General features: G+C 42.0%; 2 protein-coding genes across 2 annotated transcripts in view; one reads left to right on the top strand and one right to left on the bottom strand.

The window, feature by feature from the left end:
* The first annotated feature begins 555 nt into the window (after positions 1 to 555).
* Positions 556 to 9,110, top strand: LOC108240106 (N-lysine methyltransferase SMYD2). The gene is made up of 12 exons (XM_017423274.3): positions 556 to 981; positions 2,675 to 2,738; positions 3,260 to 3,370; positions 3,470 to 3,530; positions 5,049 to 5,173; positions 5,273 to 5,340; positions 5,561 to 5,663; positions 6,389 to 6,499; positions 6,637 to 6,757; positions 6,908 to 7,082; positions 7,818 to 7,926; positions 8,027 to 9,110. Exons 1-12 carry the CDS (start codon positions 824 to 826, stop codon positions 8,105 to 8,107), a joined length of 1,287 nt encoding a protein of 428 aa, XP_017278763.1. The 5' UTR covers positions 556 to 823; the 3' UTR covers positions 8,108 to 9,110.
* The window catches only part of LOC108240105 (protein tyrosine phosphatase non-receptor type 14), a 36,389-nt gene continuing 27,115 nt past the window's right edge, over positions 8,301 to 17,574 (bottom strand). Inside the window, exons 12-20 of the mRNA XM_017423272.3 lie at positions 17,010 to 17,076; positions 15,947 to 16,416; positions 14,615 to 15,859; positions 12,786 to 12,926; positions 11,892 to 12,110; positions 10,617 to 10,745; positions 10,268 to 10,502; positions 9,998 to 10,161; positions 8,301 to 9,911 (exon numbers count right to left, since the gene is read on the bottom strand). Coding sequence (XP_017278761.1) covers positions 9,783 to 9,911; positions 9,998 to 10,161; positions 10,268 to 10,502; positions 10,617 to 10,745; positions 11,892 to 12,110; positions 12,786 to 12,926; positions 14,615 to 15,859; positions 15,947 to 16,416; positions 17,010 to 17,076 — 2,799 coding nt within the window. The 3' untranslated portion in view covers positions 8,301 to 9,782. The remainder of the gene's footprint in view (positions 9,912 to 9,997; positions 10,162 to 10,267; positions 10,503 to 10,616; positions 10,746 to 11,891; positions 12,111 to 12,785; positions 12,927 to 14,614; positions 15,860 to 15,946; positions 16,417 to 17,009; positions 17,077 to 17,574) is intronic.

Genomic DNA, 17,574 nt, shown 5'->3' with positions numbered 1-17,574 from the left:
AAGACAATCTTAGTGTCTTGAGAGGTCCCTTCTAACAGCAGCTTTGGTAATGACTTTAGTGACTACAGTTCCCATTCATTTAAAGTCAAAAAGGATGCTCAGGAAACAATGTAAAATTGCCAAAGCAAGTAATTATGACAAATGCTTTCACATACTATGCTGCAACTGCTGGATTGTATTGCTGCCATATTAAAATTCTTTATAGTATCTGAGATTTTGCTGTTTTAAAAAAAATCTCATGTTACACACATAAGATTCAAATGAAACTTAAGCAATTTTTATGTTTGTCTTGAGCCACATATGCAAACTGGAAACACCTAAAGGACCTTCAGAAACCCTGAAGATATATGGTTTATAACCAGTTTAAAAGATTACAAAAAAAAAAGCTGTTATGAAGTAAAAAAGTAGCTTCTGATTCAAATTGACTTGTTGTAATCTCCTTTTCTCCTGATGTGCTGGCGGTAACCAAACGCTGGGGGGCGCTGTTTCACTCGTTTAAGGAAAAAATGACTTTAAAAAAGAGCGAAAAAGAAAAAGTTTCTTCAATTGGAAACTGACCGGATCGCTAGCTAGTTTCTAATATTTAGTTAGTCATGGACATTTAGCCCTCATGAATGGGCTCAAACAGTGAGGAAATAATTTAAAGTAATTTCTGGCTGATGTTTGGTGCTGTAACTGCAGGTGGAGTGAAATGTGAATGGGTAAAAAAAAATAAAAAAAAGAGGGGGTGACGCCCCGACACTTGTTGCCACATGACCCCGCTTCTTCTTTTCCAACCTCGGCGGCTCATTTCCGAAAGAAGCCCACCGTGGTTCGGAGCAGCATGGAGGGGCTGGAGAAGTTCGACAGTCCCGGAAAGGGTCGAGGGCTCCGCGTTACGAGACCCTTTAAGGTCGGGGAGCTGCTGCTGTCCTGCCCGGCGTACGCGGCCGTCCTGTCGGCCAAGGAGCGAGGCAGCTGCTGCGAGTTCTGCTTCACCAGGTAACTAATGAAATACGGCCCGGCATCCTCACAAAACTCTACCAGTTCATGTGCAACAGCAACACATTTATTTTTAATAATAAATGTAGTTTGGAGAGCCTTTCCCTCCACACCAGACTCTGCTGGGTATTCTAGACCCACACATGGGTGAAAAACTGTCACAAAATCTATTTTTGTTCGTGCTTGTGTCTCTTATTCCTGAACCACACCTTTCATATTCCTAACTACCTTCTCTTTCAGAATATTTATCAAAACAATGAAATCCTTCAGGTCAATCATTACCCTAATGCTTGTCCATTTTGTACCTTTTCCTAGGATCTTAAAAAGTCACCTCCCATATTTTTCCCCCACTGACATCAGTTTGGATGTGTTAACCTAAATTATGCATCTTAAAGACACAACATCACTCTTTCACATGCTTAAGAATTGATTTGGGTTTATGCAAAGTTCTTAGACTTGAACCATAACCCAGCAGTTCATCAGAAGGCATAAAGTTGCATATTTAAAAAATAGGTTAAAAGGTCTTTTGAAGTTGGGCTTTAAACCATTTAATTTTTCCTGTTGTATAGCTCTTTGAACGGTATCAGTTTGCAGAAATAAAGCTTGATTCTGACCAGACTGATGAGCTAATGGCTAGTCTGACCTGGGCCAAGACCAAACTAGATTCTCCTACACCCTTCAATTCATGTGACTGGTATTTTATAAACTTTGACATCATCGTAAATTTTGCGTCAAACCAGATATAATTTCATGTGCTTCAGTCCGCACCAGAAGTGCTACAGGTACTTGCTAGCGTTTGCTTTTGCACAAACCTCTATGCACATAAGTGTAATGTGAAACAGTGCAAAAGGTTGATAAAATAGCAGCTTATATGAACTTTGTGTGGCTCTGGCATAATGAGCCGCTCAGTTGTTTCTGCTCCTGCACTTCTTCAGCGCGTTACGGGGCAGCTGGTGCGTGGCGAGGCCCGCTCTATTAATATCAGAGAATGCCTGAAAGCCCCCTGTTGCTATCAGTTACTGCAGGCCACCAGCAACTGCTGCTTCTTGTCCCAGAGCTATCAGGCAGGGCAGTCAGAGGTTCATGCAAACCCTGAACACCATCAGATACGGTTAGAGAACCAGATAATTCAGTACGGGTGCATTTTGTGTTTAATGTCGATCAGCTGTGGTGGCCGTATGTAATTAGTGGACTCCAAATGTTAACGAGTTGTAGAAGAACAACCAGTGATCACTTTCTGAAAGGTTCATTGAAATCCGTCCAGTGGTTTGTGAGATATTTTGCTAACAGGCAGGCAGAGCTGACTATAATAGTTAATGGCAAAGTTTGAAAAACAGATCTTATGTGTATGTGTTGGGGATGACTCTCAGCTACTACCACACCATATTTTAGCTCTATAACTGTAAAAATGTCAGATTTGTAGCCATTTTTGTGTTTGCTAAGGTGTGGCAGCCATCTTGAACGAGGTAGACTCCAAAAACTTAATTTGTTGTAGGTTACTTCCTGAGCGTTTAATCAGGATTTGTCTGGTGATTCATGAGATATTTTGCTAACACTACAGACAAATAGACATGGGTAAACCTTCAGCAGCTGGTGGTAATGATCCCTGATTGGGGATGTTTTTATGTTGATGTGATAATAAATTGTACAAAGTTGTGTGATGGTTTTTAAGTTTAATGACGTGTTTTTGTAGGAAAGAAGGATTGGCGAGATGCGGGAAGTGCAAGAAGGCTTCTTACTGCAACAAGAAATGCCAGGTAGGAACAAATCTTTTCTGAATTGGAAAAAAGGGTCAAGTTTAATTTTAAAGTGCTCAAATAAACTGCTCTGTTCAGTGGGGTAAATAACATGTCAGTTCATTACGTTTCTTTTGTTTTAGCCATCATTAACGTGAAACTATGGCTGACATGTTTATAGGGTTGGTGAGAAACCTGTGCTGTGATTCTGTAGTATTGGCTTTTAGGTTTTCTTATCAGGTGCAAAAATTAGAAAAATCAGAACAAATATGTTTTTGTTTTTTTTAAGGATACAGAAAGGACAAAATTATGTATGATGCTAAAATGTTCTTTCCAGTCCAAATTAAAGTTACTCAGCTCAACTTCAGGCTACACCAGCTGCCCACTTGTTGCTCTGTGAAGTTTTTATGTTTAAATGTTTTATGTATAAAATGCTCAGGTATGACAAAGTCAGGAAACTTTGACTAAGCCATAAAATAAATCCAGGATAAAACACGTTTCTGTTAAGGAAAACTGTTTTACTTTTGTTACAATGTGTGAAGAAAGGAGACTGGGCCATGCACAAGCTGGAGTGTTCGGCAATGACTGCGTTTGGAGAGAAGTGGTGCCCGTCGGAGACGACTCGCCTGGTGGCTCGGATCCTCGCTACGAAGGTTGGGCACTGAGGAAGAAGGCAGCAACTCTTGGGCATTTTGAGGCACATGTGTTAGTTCAGGAAGATAATTGTTCTTAAATATGCCTACTCTTTGCAGAAAATGCAGAAAGAGCCCTGTGTTTCTGAGAAAATGATGCTCATAGAAGAGCTGCAGTCACGTGAGTTATTATCCTTTATCGCACAATAATGCATGACTTTTATCTGAGGTTTGACTTCTGTTACTGTCAGTGGAATGTAATGATATAATGAAGGAATCTGTGTCTGTTCTTTAAACCTGTATCTTGTCAGGTTTTGACTGTTGGCAACAAACTAGGGAGTCTCAAAATGGTCATTTCCTCACACGAGTCGCAGGGCCTCACAGTCTCGCTAGAAATTTGTGCACGTTCAAAAAAATTTCAAGAAAAGTTTCCGACTTTTGCGTCTTTGAAGTGTGACGGGATCCACAGTTCTGCATCAGAGTCGGCAGGAAGCAGCAAGATCAAATGTAGACACTTGATGAAATGAGCATGGCAGACACCGTTGATGAAAGTGAGGTTTTGGGCTTGATCGGTGTTCGAGGTGATAAATCTGTTAAAGCTAAACTCGAGGGGTTGTCGTAACCGGGCTGCGTGGCATCACGTCGCCTTCTGCGCACGTGGGTCACTTTCAGGGTCCCACACCACACCACAATAAGTAACGACCTATAATAATTAACAACATACCCTGCTTGAGCTTTCTGTTCAACATCTTAATCATTTTAGACACTTCATGTCTGATTTGAGCAGAACTGCCTTTTTAAAAGTTTCCTCTGTATTGGGATTGGGGTTTATTCAGAAAACATCCAGAGCTAAAGCCCCGAGTATCTAGGTCTAACCACGCCGAGGATAAATGGCCGAAAGACTCAAAGCCACGTCTATAAATAACCTACAATGTGGGTCAGATGGTGTCCAGAGCCGTAACACGGAGAACTACTTGAATGGGAGGCAGAAGCACTTTGACACCTGATGGCATGGATGAATGTAAAGTGTCTGTCTGTATGAAAGGGTTGCAGCTGATTATACATGTTGTCTCAAATTACAAATGATTGAAAACAACTTCTAACATTCAAGACGTGATTGCTAAAATTAATCTTCTCTTGCTATTTTACTTGGATGTTACACAGATTGATGGTAGATCTTAAAATTCATGGTGTAAAATTCATTCAGTCTGTCATTTTATTTCTGTATTTCTTCACACCTGTAAACTGGATTCTTAAATCATTTATTTTCTGTGCTCTCAGGTCAGATTTTAGCAGGTGTAACTGTTTAAGTAACTTGTGTAGTTTCATAATAATGCTTTAAATTGCACATTTTATCAATCTTTGAACATTCGGGACAAAATGAATGAACTGTAGGAGTTTTCCCAGTCTTCCTTTTTTACTGCCAGCCGTCCCATTTATCTTCACTCACTGCTGCTATTGTTCTCTCAGAGTTCTGTGTTCCCGCCTCTCCGAGGACTGTAGAAGCCAGACGTAAACAACAAGCATTTACAGCAAAGGCTAGAAAAGATTCATAACAAGGCAGTTTATCAGAAGAACAGCAGGAGCTGTGCTGTTTAGAACCCACCGAGTTTGCTATCGGGTGTTGTTAAAAACTGACAAAAAGAAAACATTTGAACAGTAAAGTCCGAACCTCCGCGCCTCTCTCTGCCTGTCACAGATCTGGAGGATGAAGATAACGAGAAAAGGGAGCGGACTGAGGCAGACATCGCTGGGCTTTATCGTTTTTACTCCAAACATTTGGAGATACCCGACCACAAAGGCCTGCTCCAGCTCTTTTCCCAGGTACACACGTGGTGATTTGACATTGCTCCTCTGGTTTTGGGGGAGGGGGTGGGGTCTGCATCATCTTTCACTTTCCTCCTTGTGTGCTTCATTTCACAGGTGGCTTGTAACGGCTTCACTGTTGAGGATGATGAACTTTCCCAAATGGGTACTGCAATCTATCCCGAGTAAGGAGGAGTTCTCACTTTTTTTTTTTAACAACTCTTACCTGTTTGTTGAGCTCCAATTTGTTCTGCAGGTAACAACATGGTTGTTCACATATTTCAGGAAAACTCTGTTGAGTGCATGAAGTTATTACCACTTAACTAACTTTCCCCTGGGTCTATTTTAAGGAGTTAGAGTGGAGAGTGTGTTTTTATTCTAATATCTTTCTGTCTCTCCCCTCAGCGTGGCGCTGATAAATCACAGCTGCCTGCCCAGCGTCATCGTCACGTACAACGGAGCGTCAGCCGAGGTCCGGGCGGTGAAGGACATGAAACCAGGAGATGAAGTGAGGAAAACAGACGGCCGCCTTTAGACGAGGGTCGGATCTCGTTTGTAGTTTTGTTTTTTGTTTTTTTTAGTGTTTGGAGGAGGAACTTAACCTCCCCTGAGTAGTAGCAGAGGAAGTCTGAAACGTGCCGTATCGCTTCAGTTCAGTTTGTGACAATTCATAACAGCCATCATCTCAGGGCAACAAGTCCAAATCATAAATTCAGGCATATAAGGCAGCAGGTGGCATGCATTCATTTAGCTAGTTTTAGCTCAATAATGAGTTTGTGTGCCTGTTTTGTGATGTGTTAGTTGAGAAAAGGAATGTGGCTCACAGATCTGTCCACTAAATAAAGTCACACCCAGAAGTACCATCAACAGTAAATCACTAATATATCTTATAGCTTTGCTGATGAATTATTATTAAAAAACAAACATGCAAGCATGTTTTCTCAGATTTAAAATCACATCTTTAAAACGGATCAGAAAGAAACTTGAGATTATATTTGAGAAGCTAAAACTGACTGAAAAGCACCAGAACATGTAGAAATGAGCGATCTAATGTTTCCTGTTCCAAGTTTAGTGCCGTTTACTCATCAGTGTGTCAAGACAGCAGTGAGTGTGTGTGTGTGTGGTTTGAAAGCTGGTCATTTTGGGTGTTTTTGGGTTTTTTTGCCAGCAAACAACAACAGCCATGTCAAGGACAGAGGGTGTGAATGGAATTCATGTTTTTTCTCTGTCCAGGTGCTCATCAGCTACATCGACCTGCTGTCTCCAACAGAGGAGCGCAACACCAGGCTGAGGGAGTCTTATTACTTCACCTGCGACTGTCAGGAGTGCAAAAGCAAGTCTAAAGTAAGTCTGGAAGGTTTACATCTGCAGACCTTATTAAAATACTCATGTATCTTTTTCCTAAATCTGTCGAATTTATTATCTGCTCTTTGGTTTGACTGGCGTGCTCCGCCTTTTTCTTTTTTTTCCCCCATTTCTAGGACAAGGTGAAGTTAAAAGTTCGTAAGCAGAGTGACCCCATCGAGCCGCAGGTCATCAGCAACATGGTGCGCTACGCCAGGAATAAAATCAGGGAATTCCGGGCGCTGAAGCACGTTAAAAATATCCTTTAGTGCTGAATTATCGAAACAAGATTTACATCAGAGTTCAGCATCCATGAAGTTTGCCTTTTGAGACTTTATTGGTTTGGCTCCTGGGAGTATTTTGTTGAACAGCCCAGCTTGTGAGGATGCATCCTTGACTCATTAGCATCTCCCAGCGAGTTGCTGGAGATCTGTGAACAGACTTTGGATGAAATGGGAGCCGTCTTTGACGACTCCAACGTCTACATGCTGCACATGATGTACCAGGCCATGGGCGTGTGCATTTACATGCAAGATGCAGACGGAGCCATCAGATACGGTGAGAAGATCCTTAAACCTTACAGGTACTGAGACACAACAAAAACACACGTCTTAACCAACTCCTTTTTAATATTTACAGGGTAGGATTTGATAGCCTCCAGGAACACCAAATTTTGTTCCTGAAGCTAGTTTTATGAAATGCTTAAACACTTTGCAAGTGTGTGAAGTTTTAAAAACAACAATCATTAGTTTGATATAATTTGCACATAAGCAGCATTTACTAAATAATTTATCACTATCATCTGTATGTTTTGACCTGTTTTAGGGAGCCTGGATCTGACAAAAATTGCCTTTAAAGAGAGTTCAGCTCTTTTAAAGTGGAATTCTGTGGAAAGGTTATACATTTAGTATCTTACCTGTTGCAGATAGCTCTTTGAACAACCCCAACTCAGAAAACAAGTTTAATTCTGATTGGATTAATGAGCTAACAGCTCGTCCAAGCCATTTCTCCAAACTGAGATCATTTCAAAATCTATCCACAACAAGTAAGATATTAATTATTCATAACATGTCCACAGAATCCTACATCCAAAGTCCTGAGCTGTTGTTTATAAAAAATTGTTTCTAACCCCAAAGCTCAGTTATGTCTGAGATACTCCGTTTTTAAACCTGTTCAGCACTAATATCAATTCAATTTTCAACAGATGCGAAGAAAATAAAAACTTAACTAATGTTAATTTATTGTTACTATGTATAACTTTTTTTGCTTTTTGACTAATTTGAGTAAAAAGCGAATTCACGATCCGCGTCTTGTGCAGCCAGCTGTACCCACCGTACTCCCTGAACGTTTCCTCCATGTACCTGAAGATGGGCAGAATCTACATGGGGGTGGAGAGGCACTCTGAGGCCGTCAGCGCTTTCAAGAAGGTCGGTTCTTCCTTCCATCCGTCCGTCACACACGTACCACCAAAAACGATGCTTTGAAAAGTTCTTAAAGGTCTTTTTTTTTTTTTTTTCCCCCAAACAGGCATTGACTATAATGGAGGTGGTTCATGGGAAGGATCACCCCTACGTTAAAGACGTGCACAAAGAGATGGGACAAAAATGAAGAGAGAAATTCCTGCTGCTGCTCGGCGGGCCGCCTACACTCCTTTGAGTTGTTTTACAGAACTGTGAGAGTTTTCCTCCTGTTTTTATCATTAAAGTAGGCAGTAATTTTGTCATAATCAAAGGTTTTATGCGCAGCTGTGGAAGCAACTCGAGGAAACATCAACTTATGAAATGATTTTGAAATCTGAGACTTAAAGAAAATAAGGCTTTATTTGCATAACAAGCAAGTACAACAGTTTAATGTGTCTGAGGAGAGAAAACAAATCTTAATGCACTCAGAATGCATATACAAAACATATGTACACATCAGTTTGAAGCGTATGGGAAAGTTTTACCACAAAAGAGAGAAGAAAATTAAATATAAAAAACAGTGGAATGCTATGTGATGAAATACTGACAAAAAGAACAGAAGTGCAACAAGAAAATCACTGAATGTCAAAATACTATTAAGCTTATACTTATGAGAACATATGCTGTAATATATACACAGAAATGTAAAAAATAAGCATGCATAGTTTATTTATTATGTTTCGGTATTTGAGGAGTACCAAGTCAAGAAAAAAAAACACTCACGTGTAGTATTTACAAAAGTTTTGTAGATTTGTTATAACCTGTAAAGAGACATAAGTTCACTTTTTTTTAAGTAAATTTAGATTTTTTTTTTTTATTTATAATGGCAATTTTGTCACTTATGTCTGTCAAAGAAGTAAGATTTTTTAAGATTTTTTTTTAGGTTGAGGTCAAATTTAAAATGTTGACATTGTTCTTATAATGAACTCACGCTAATAATAGATCAAAACAAAAAGTTTATTTTTGTTATTTCAGTAAGGCACAGAATACATTATATATACAGTATTAATTGTATAATCAATATAAATTAGCTCCAATTTGGACACTTTAAGGTTTTGACCTACCTCAGGGTAACAAACAGGACTTTGAAATTGTTGAAATGCACTTTGTATGAAGAGAAACAGGGGTTTAAAATGTGTTTACTGGCAAATCTTTACATGGAAAAAAGGAAGAATCTAAGAAAGGTTTTTCAAAAATAAAATAGGATCAAAATTAAGACGATTTCAGAAGATTACCGTGCTTGCCAAACAGCAAGATGAAGGTGACCACAGTCTTTATAGAAATAAATAAAAACATTAGTTACAACGCTGAAGTCAGTACTCGCTGCACTGATCAATAGAGGAATTAGAGGAATACTTTTGTTTGGCAAACTCAGAATGAGACTGTTGAGCGTAGTAGTAACACTGCTGCCCCCTGCTGTTCGCGCAGCATAACACCATGTCTAATACTGACTAATTTAAAAACAACAAACGTAACAGACAGGCGAGCTCTCAAACTGACGTCTGATTTCTCTCAGGATGTTAATCAAGAATGCACATTCACACCTGCAGCCATGACGAGTTGTTTGTTTACCTGACCTACATGGAGACCACATGTTAAAAAAAAAATTATACCAGATTTAAAAGGAAATAAAGAGCTATTTCTGAATACTCTTGATAAAAAAGAAATGTTTTGATTTCTGCAAAACCACAGATTGTTTCCAGCTCACATGAATATCTTCTTTCCACCAGCTGTCTGTATGCTTTTGTAAGTTTAAGTACCGCCGTCATCGTCTCGTGGCATTATTCCACATCCTGCGCAGGCTGAGGTCAGGCCACTCTGGCTCAAATGAGCCGCGAGTTCTTGAGGAACTGGATGAGGACCTGGTAGACGAACTTGTACTGGGAGATGGTCTGCACCATCAGCATCCTCTGCTGCCTCAGCTCTGATAACATGGTGGGAACTTCCACTGGCTGGAAGGGGTAGAAGAGGAGACATTAGATTTTAAAAAGTACTTGGTGATTTTGCGAGGGGCGTGGTCTTTGGGGCACCTACGCACCTCGTTGTGCTCCAGGCAGCTGATCATGAGCTCAGTTAGGATTACCACACCGGTTCGACCCACACCGGCACTACAATGCACCACCACCGGTGGGTTCAGGCTCTTTGAGGTATCCAGCATGGAGTTGGTGTGTCTCCTTACAGACTGAATTCCTTCCAAGTAGGCTGCCAGGAAAGAGACAGAGGAAAGGGTGAGCTTCTTTAGCCAATAAACTGTAGAGGTGCTGTGATTTTCACCAACTACAGATTACCACGAAACAATCAGACTCACAGAGAAATCCAGGAACATCTTCAGGACAGCCCTGCTCAGGCCAGTCGGTGTACTGCAGGTGCCAAACCGTCCTCTCCTGGCCAGAGAGCAGGTGTTTGACCTTTAACCCCGTGGTGGCGTAGCAGTTGTACTCAGTGCGAAACTTGGTGGTGACCTTGAACTTGCCGTGGGTGGCAGAGTTGTGTTTGGAGCCCAGTTTGGGCCAGTAGCGGTGACTCTTGGACCTGCCGCCCTCCTGGGTTAGAGATTAATACGAGCAGAACGAGTGAAGGAAGAGGTACGCCACGTGGCTCTCGTCTTATTTCTCACACCAGAAACTATTCGTGCATGCCGTGTGCTTTGTGTGTACCTCCTCTGCAGTAACCATGGCGATGACGTTGACCCCCTGCTCCCAGATCATCTGCCAGAAGTCGGCGCAGGTGTTGGCTAGAGGGCCTTGGGTGGCGATGTAGTGCCACTCCTCCCCTCTGATCATAACCTGGAAAAGCAAACACACACGCCTAATTAACTAGTTGCAGTGCAAACAACAAAAACAACTTCTGTGTGTTGACAACATTTAAATTCTTCAAGTGAAAAAAGTTCATATGTTCAGCTCATTTAAATGTAACAATAATTTTATCTACCACTAGAGGGCAGCGAAAGAGCTCTAATGTTAATGTATAGGTTTTTTTTCCCTTTATCTGTTACTTTTTTAATTTTAGTTGTATGTCCTTCCATTAAAAATATAAAGCACTACACATTGATCATCAACAAACTCCTAACTTTATTGGCATTAAATAAAGCTCAGCTAATTCATTAGGCCAGCTTCTTATTGTAAACAGAATTAAGAGATGGATTCAGACTGAACAAGGCCTTTAGTTCTCAAGGAAGCAATGTTTAAAGGGCAATAATTAAACAATATAAACCTAAAGTTGTTCAGACTGTTTTCAACTTAGCGTGAGTTGAAGGCCAACGAGAGGAAAACTGGAGTTCCTTAAGAGGGTCGGAGTTTGGACAACATTCTTTAGTAAGTCCAAAGAGCTCAGAGCTTAAAGGCCCAAATAGCCTTCAATGGCTGCCTTTCATCCTTTCCTTCAAGCCATTCCTTGACTGATTAGAGATGACCACAATAGAGCCTTAAAAAACAAATAATTTTAATTTAGACTGAACAGCGTGACTGTTGCTAACAGCTCTGAGGTTGCAGACAAATATGAAGAACATTACAAATGGTAGAAAAGATTAAAAATATAATAATCTATACTTTCTTAAAGCAAATGGCGTGAATGTATTTTTTAAAAATCAGTTTACAACGAAAACTTACAGGAATGAAATTTAAGATGTTGCCTTTAAAAGTTACCTCTGTATGCAGCTGAGTGTTTTGGGTTAATAAACCTTTTAAAATGTCACAGATTCTGCATAAATTTACATTTAAACATCTCAGATTTTCACACAAATGAATAAATAGTGAAATAACATGCTTATGAGCAGCTAAAATATAATAACCCCTAAGAAACTGGTGTGGGTTGGGGTTGTTTATGCTCTCTAAAAGTCTTGTCTTGTTGGGGCTGAGCTCCACAAAGAGCATTGCTGCAGTTTGTAACACGGAAAGATAAAAATCCCAGAGCTGAGCATCTCTCCAACATACCTGGATATGCGAAGCGTTAATATAACCCGTGTTGTTTTCTTTGTTGGGTACGAGCTCGACTCGATTCTCCTCGTAAGGGACAACGTCGCGAAAACGGTTGCGCTCTATGTTTTCGGGCAAAGTTGCTGTTGTGACGACGCAGTTTGCCCTCTTCTTAGGCACCTGCTCGTACTCGGTGAAGACCCGCTCCTCCTCCAGCTTCAGCTCCAAAGTCTTACACTGGGGTGAAAGTGGAAAAGGAAGGGGGTTAGTCATTAAACATCAAGCAATATATCATTTGTTGGTTCCTCTTAGAGCACTGAAAGACTTTCATTTTTACACAAACTATTCACTCCCGGTGGGTTTATCTCATTAAAATGTGACCGTCGTCATCACTGCCTGCTGAAAACTAACTTTGGTACTGAAGCGCAGCCCTAAAACCTCAACAAATGAAGAAGGGGTGGGCATTCTTCCTCAGGGTGGTACGTATTTAATAAACCAGTCATGTTTGGGAGAGCAGAATCTTTTTCTTTCTCCCCCTTTTTCCTCTGTGGCTGGTTCGCTCACCCTCTCTCGGGTCACATTCTTTACATAGCAGCAGGCCCAGAGACGATAAGTACCGCCATGCCACGCGTTCCACAGCCCACTAAGGGGATTGCCCTCGTTAGCTTAGCAACAGTCAGGGACAAAAACGGGGCTTCATCCCCCCCCTCAGAGCAAACAATCTAAGTGGGAAGTAGAATTAATGAAATTCATGTGATTAGCATAAATGAACCAGATTCTCTAAGATTCACTGTAACTTCAGATCTGGCCTCAAATGTCATATAATCTGAATTAATTTACCTTTTTTTGTGATTAGGAGATAAAACAAAGTACAACAGTTTTTTTTAGCCAAGCACCTCTTCATCATCTTACCTTTTCGTCTGTAGCTGATTTGGCACCTTCCTCCGCTGGATTCTTGATGGCGGGCATTCGGGCCACGTAGAGGCCGTTGAGGGCGGCCATCATCAGCGGTCTGTTCATGGAGTCCACGGACATTTTTTGTCTTTCCAGCGTCTTCAAGAGAGAGGAAAATCCCGGTGTCATGATTGCAGGCAGTGATCGTAATGCAACAGGCCTACGTATGCGCGTGAATGAAAAGCGTGGAGACTAATGAAAACGTGTGGTTATGTTTTTGTGGCTTTACCGGTCCCCTTGTAGTCTGACAGCAGGCGTGAAATGAGTCCAGTTTCCAAAAACCTTTAAGAAGCCTTATCTTCCTGTCCTCCCTTACACATTTTTGATCACCTCTTCTTGTTTATGCTTACCAACCTTACCTGCCTACTTCTTTCACAGAGCATCGAGTCTTTTTGTCACTCAAACTCTTTTTGTTGCTGCTCACTGCATAGTCCCTCCTTCCACCAAGGATTACCTCGTCTAATCTGTGATGCTATTAACCCTCCGAGACAGCTCCGCCTCCTTCGTCCACTGCGGGACAGTCAAAACAACAGCTTGAGAGTCAAAAGGGGTTCTTCATGTATTAGGAAGTAATGCTGGTTTAAACTAGGAGTGAACAGCTTTGAGTCTTTATATCTTCAACATGATTTCTTTCTGTCCAAAGTTACAAACACACCCAGGTCAGTCATGGACAGAAAGGTTTATCTCTACCAGATATTAAACATCTGAACCCATAGCTGGACTGAGATGCTGTGTCATCTGTCTACATCTAAACAGAAAGCAAACCTACACAAGAACAACCAACTCAAGGAACAATCAGAGATTTGTACAGCTCTTAGCTGCCTGGCCTAGAGCATGTGCTGAAACCCAGATTACTGCTAATCAGATGCTGTGAAACCAACAAGTAAATAACATTTAAACAACAAATAACGACCACCTACCTTATATCTCACCATTTGATTACGATGAGATATAATTTCAAAGCTGCATTATTGATATACAAATATATTAATGCATAGACATTGTTCTAAAGGCACTAAATCAGTGATCATCAGGAGTAAATCAAACTTCTTGTCATTAATACACTGGGGGAAGGTTTGGATCAGAGACAAGGAGGTCGTCTTTTAATCCGAGGATCGAAGGTCCGATCCCCAGCCCTGCAGATGCCAGATAGTCTTTGGGCAAAACCCTACATCCCCAGTCCTTTATATGCTTACTGGTGCAGGAGTGAGAATATAAAAGGCCTCAAAATAGAAAGTGTAACAAAAAGAAAATAATAATAATAATAATAATAATAATAATACAAAGCCCTGAGTAAGTGAATAAGAAACATTTTAAAGTGCTTTGTAGAACCCGAAGAGGTTAAAATGGTACCACTTAGTTGGCTTTGGAAGTAAACAATACAATAGTTAGTCTTGGTATTAATTAAAATTTGAATGTGTGTGTGTGAAAGGTCTGTGTAGCACTTGTCAATGAATTTTTGTCAGAAACATTCTGAAAAATGAAAGACGCCATTTTTTTTTTTTTTACCTCAACAAATACATTTTTTTAAAGAGAAATGTGGAATATCTCCCTGGATGGCAACGTTTTAGACTTTATAATAATAATTTTATTTTCTACTTTTTTAACAAAAGAGAACAAATAAATACCTGATGAATTGATCATTTTTCATTACCTTTTAATCTTGTCAATATGAAAAACTTTCTTAAGACATTTCAAGTTTTCTAAAAGTTTGTTTCTGATGGAAACACTGCTGAGAAGTGTTACACTCAACAACAACTTAGCACATGGAAGGGCGGTCACCTTACCCTCTGAGCGATCTCCCTCTCCACGATGCTGTCTTCCAAAGAGAACATCTCTGACACTGGCCTCTCCCTCACTGGCTCCTTCCTCACCCTCTCCTTCACAATAGTCAAGTCGGGTTCTGAAATGGATGGACCTAAAACGGCTCCGTTTACCGCACTCTGATCCCCTCTGGTCAGTGTCCCACCTGCACCCCCTCCACCCCCAGTTCCACCGCCACCACCCTGGCTCTGGCCACAGTTAAGACCTGGATTTAGGTCCATCTGTTCGTGGTTGCAGTGCGGTCCTGGGTTGTGGCTGTGACGCTGGGTGGGGGTGTGATTGTGAGAGCGGATCTGAGCTTTGGCGGGTCTTGGATGACCAGGGTACTCTGGAGGGGGTTTGTTGGGCAGTTTAGCCAGAGCCGCCTGAAGCTGAGCACTGATACTAATGTCCTCGTTCAGGCCTGGGATCTGAACGTCCAGTTCAGGCCTCTCTTCCTCCTCCTCTTCTTCGCTCTCGCTGCTGTGTATGAGCATGGTAGCGTTGGAAAGAGTCTTTTGGTGCTGGTAGGCCACTGCTGTAGGGGGTGCTACAGAGGCCTCAGATGCATTCTGAGCAGGTTTCTGCATGGGCATCTCCTTCGGCTGCTGAGGTGGTGGGGGCTGAGGCTGAGGTTGAGATGACGGCATCACGTGTTCTCTCAGAGTGTTCCTCCGAAGAAGGGGACCGTTCATGCTCTTTATTGCCAGTCCTTCCATCCCACCTCCTCCGCCTCTCATGCTGCTGATGACCTCCATGCTATGTCTCTTGTTCAGAGTGGACCGGTGCTTCACAGCTGCCGTCAACGGTTCACTGACTTCCTGCAGGGATTGGTGGACCACGGCCGAGCTGTCCTGTTGGAAGGTCTTGACCGACAGCTGCACCATGCGGGTAACGAGCTCAGGACTGCTGCCCCCGATGCAGCGGTGACGGTGGCTGGCGAGGTCCGGTGTGCTGGTAGCTGGGCGGAAAGAGTTGGAGGGGTAAGGCGGAGGAGGGCGTGACATGTGGTTTCTTAACATATTAGCTGTAGCTGCATAGGTTCCCATGGTAGTTCCTTGCTGTTTGGTGTTTGCCAGCTCAGGTGTGCTGACAGTGTGGGAGATGGAGCTTCCAACATCTCCACTGCTGTTTCCACCTCCATTAACACAGGGTGAATGACAAGGACCCTGGCTGCTGACTGGTCCTCCTGTATGGGGGCCATGAGACACTGGCTTACTGTAACTAATCTGTAAAATGGACATGAAGAGAAAAGATAGTGTAAGGTGAATTAAACCAGTAAGTTAAAATAAAAGTCAAACAGAGTTTAGGGCTACCTGTGGTGTGTACGGTCCAGGGCTGGGGCCAAGGTTATGATAAGGGCCCCTCTCCCTGATTTCTGGCTGGCTATACACCAGAGCCTCCGGCTTACGATAAGCACAAGCATTACTGATGTTCAGACTTCGCAGCGACTGGCTGTGGAGGTCATGGTGGGCGGGGACCATGCGCCTCTTCTGCCGCATGACAGCGTCATACTCAGGTGTGGGTCGGTACGACGGGGCAATGATGGCACTGTGGCGGTGGCTGGGGATGTAGTCGGGACGCATGAGCTCACTGCCGGGGATGCTGAGGTTGGAGGACATGGGTGAAGGTGGAACAAAAGTCTGGGAAGGATTGAGGGAGCTGAGGCTGGGGCTGCTGTACATGCTCCCATTGGTCACAGTACCGTTTCGGAAAGTAAATTCCACTTGACATCGATCCAGACTGGTCTCTGATTTGTAGTAAGGGTCGTCAAGAAAGATGCTGTCTACAGGGCAGAAAAGATATTTAAAATAGTGACTGTGGTTGTCTGATTATTCTAGTTTTTATTAAAAAAACAAAAACAAATAAATGTCTAGCATTCTGATGTTAATTCCATTTCACTTGCTCGCATTTTTCACGTGGTAGTAAAGCCAACACACATAATTCATCCGCACAAATAAACTAGAGAGTGTCGCTTGAGGTTACACTGCAGAATGATCTCACACCCCCACATAGCAGCACACCCAGAATGGTTTTCCCCCCACTTTGTTTTATTGTCAAGCCGACGTGAGGAACGCTCTTTGGATTATAAGGCCGCTTGAGTGTGTGAACGAGTCAATGAAAGAGCGTAGCGCAAATGAGGTCATCGCTCGGTGCCCCAAACGTAAGGCTCTAATTGGCTGAGAGGCTCTTAAAATACAAATGAGCTGTGAGTCAGATGGCTGATGGGAAAGACACAATTAGCTAAACTCAGAAGTTTGAGTTATTGTCAGGCAGTCAGGCAAAAAAAAAAAAAAAATTAAATCATGCTGTGGTTTAAGTGGTGAGATGGAGAGGGTGGAGCATGCTCTAAATCTAGTCTGTGCATTTAACACTTACCTTGGGAGCTTTGCAAGTCCTGATAATGCTCATGCACTGACTGGAAGTTACAGGACTGGGGTCGGGGCTGAATAAAGAAATACATTTACCACAGTTAAAAAGGCAGCACTGTAAGGCTTTCTAATTATCAGCAGTCTTTCCATTTTCTTTTCTTTGAAGAGTAAAGCAACAAATCCAGTCTTAAAACAGTTAATGTGACAGATTCAGATATATACTAGAGCTGGACTGTGCTGTTCTACACAGTCCTTTAAGCACTCCAGTGGACTCAATGAACATCTATTGTACCTAATTTAGTCTAGCCATTGTCTGATCTGTTGGGAAGGAGAGGCAAGAAAAAACACAGCCCTCGTTGTTGCACCGGAAGCAACACCCATGCTAACTTTCCAACAACGCCGACGCACATTCAAACCAAGACTTCATGGCAGAACAAGAACAAGAACATACGCTGAGTGAGAGTGTGGGATCGGATCTCTAACCACAGCCCTTTCTGAACTCTTTTGTCTTCACATCTCTGTGCTAAACTGTAGTTTTATCCATCATTTCTGAATATTTTGCTTCCAAGGAG

The sequence above is a fragment of the Kryptolebias marmoratus genome, linkage group LG19 (genome assembly GCF_001649575.2).
Source record: "Kryptolebias marmoratus isolate JLee-2015 linkage group LG19, ASM164957v2, whole genome shotgun sequence".
In the NCBI taxonomy this organism is placed as follows: Eukaryota; Metazoa; Chordata; class Actinopteri; order Cyprinodontiformes; family Rivulidae; genus Kryptolebias; species Kryptolebias marmoratus.
The sequence above is the reverse complement of the archived record's forward strand: the minus strand, read 5'-3'. Positions and strand labels throughout refer to the sequence as shown.

Coding starts and splice junctions, on each gene's coding strand:
- LOC108240106 (XM_017423274.3), top strand. CDS start 824: ATGGAGGGGCTGGAGAAGTTCGACAGTCCCGGAAAGGGTCGAGGGCTC. Junction 3,371..3,469: donor CTCGGATCCTCGCTACGAAG/GTTGGGCACTGA, acceptor TACTCTTTGCAG/AAAATGCAGAAAGAGCCCTG. Junction 6,500..6,636: donor AGTGCAAAAGCAAGTCTAAA/GTAAGTCTGGAA, acceptor CCCCATTTCTAG/GACAAGGTGAAGTTAAAAGT.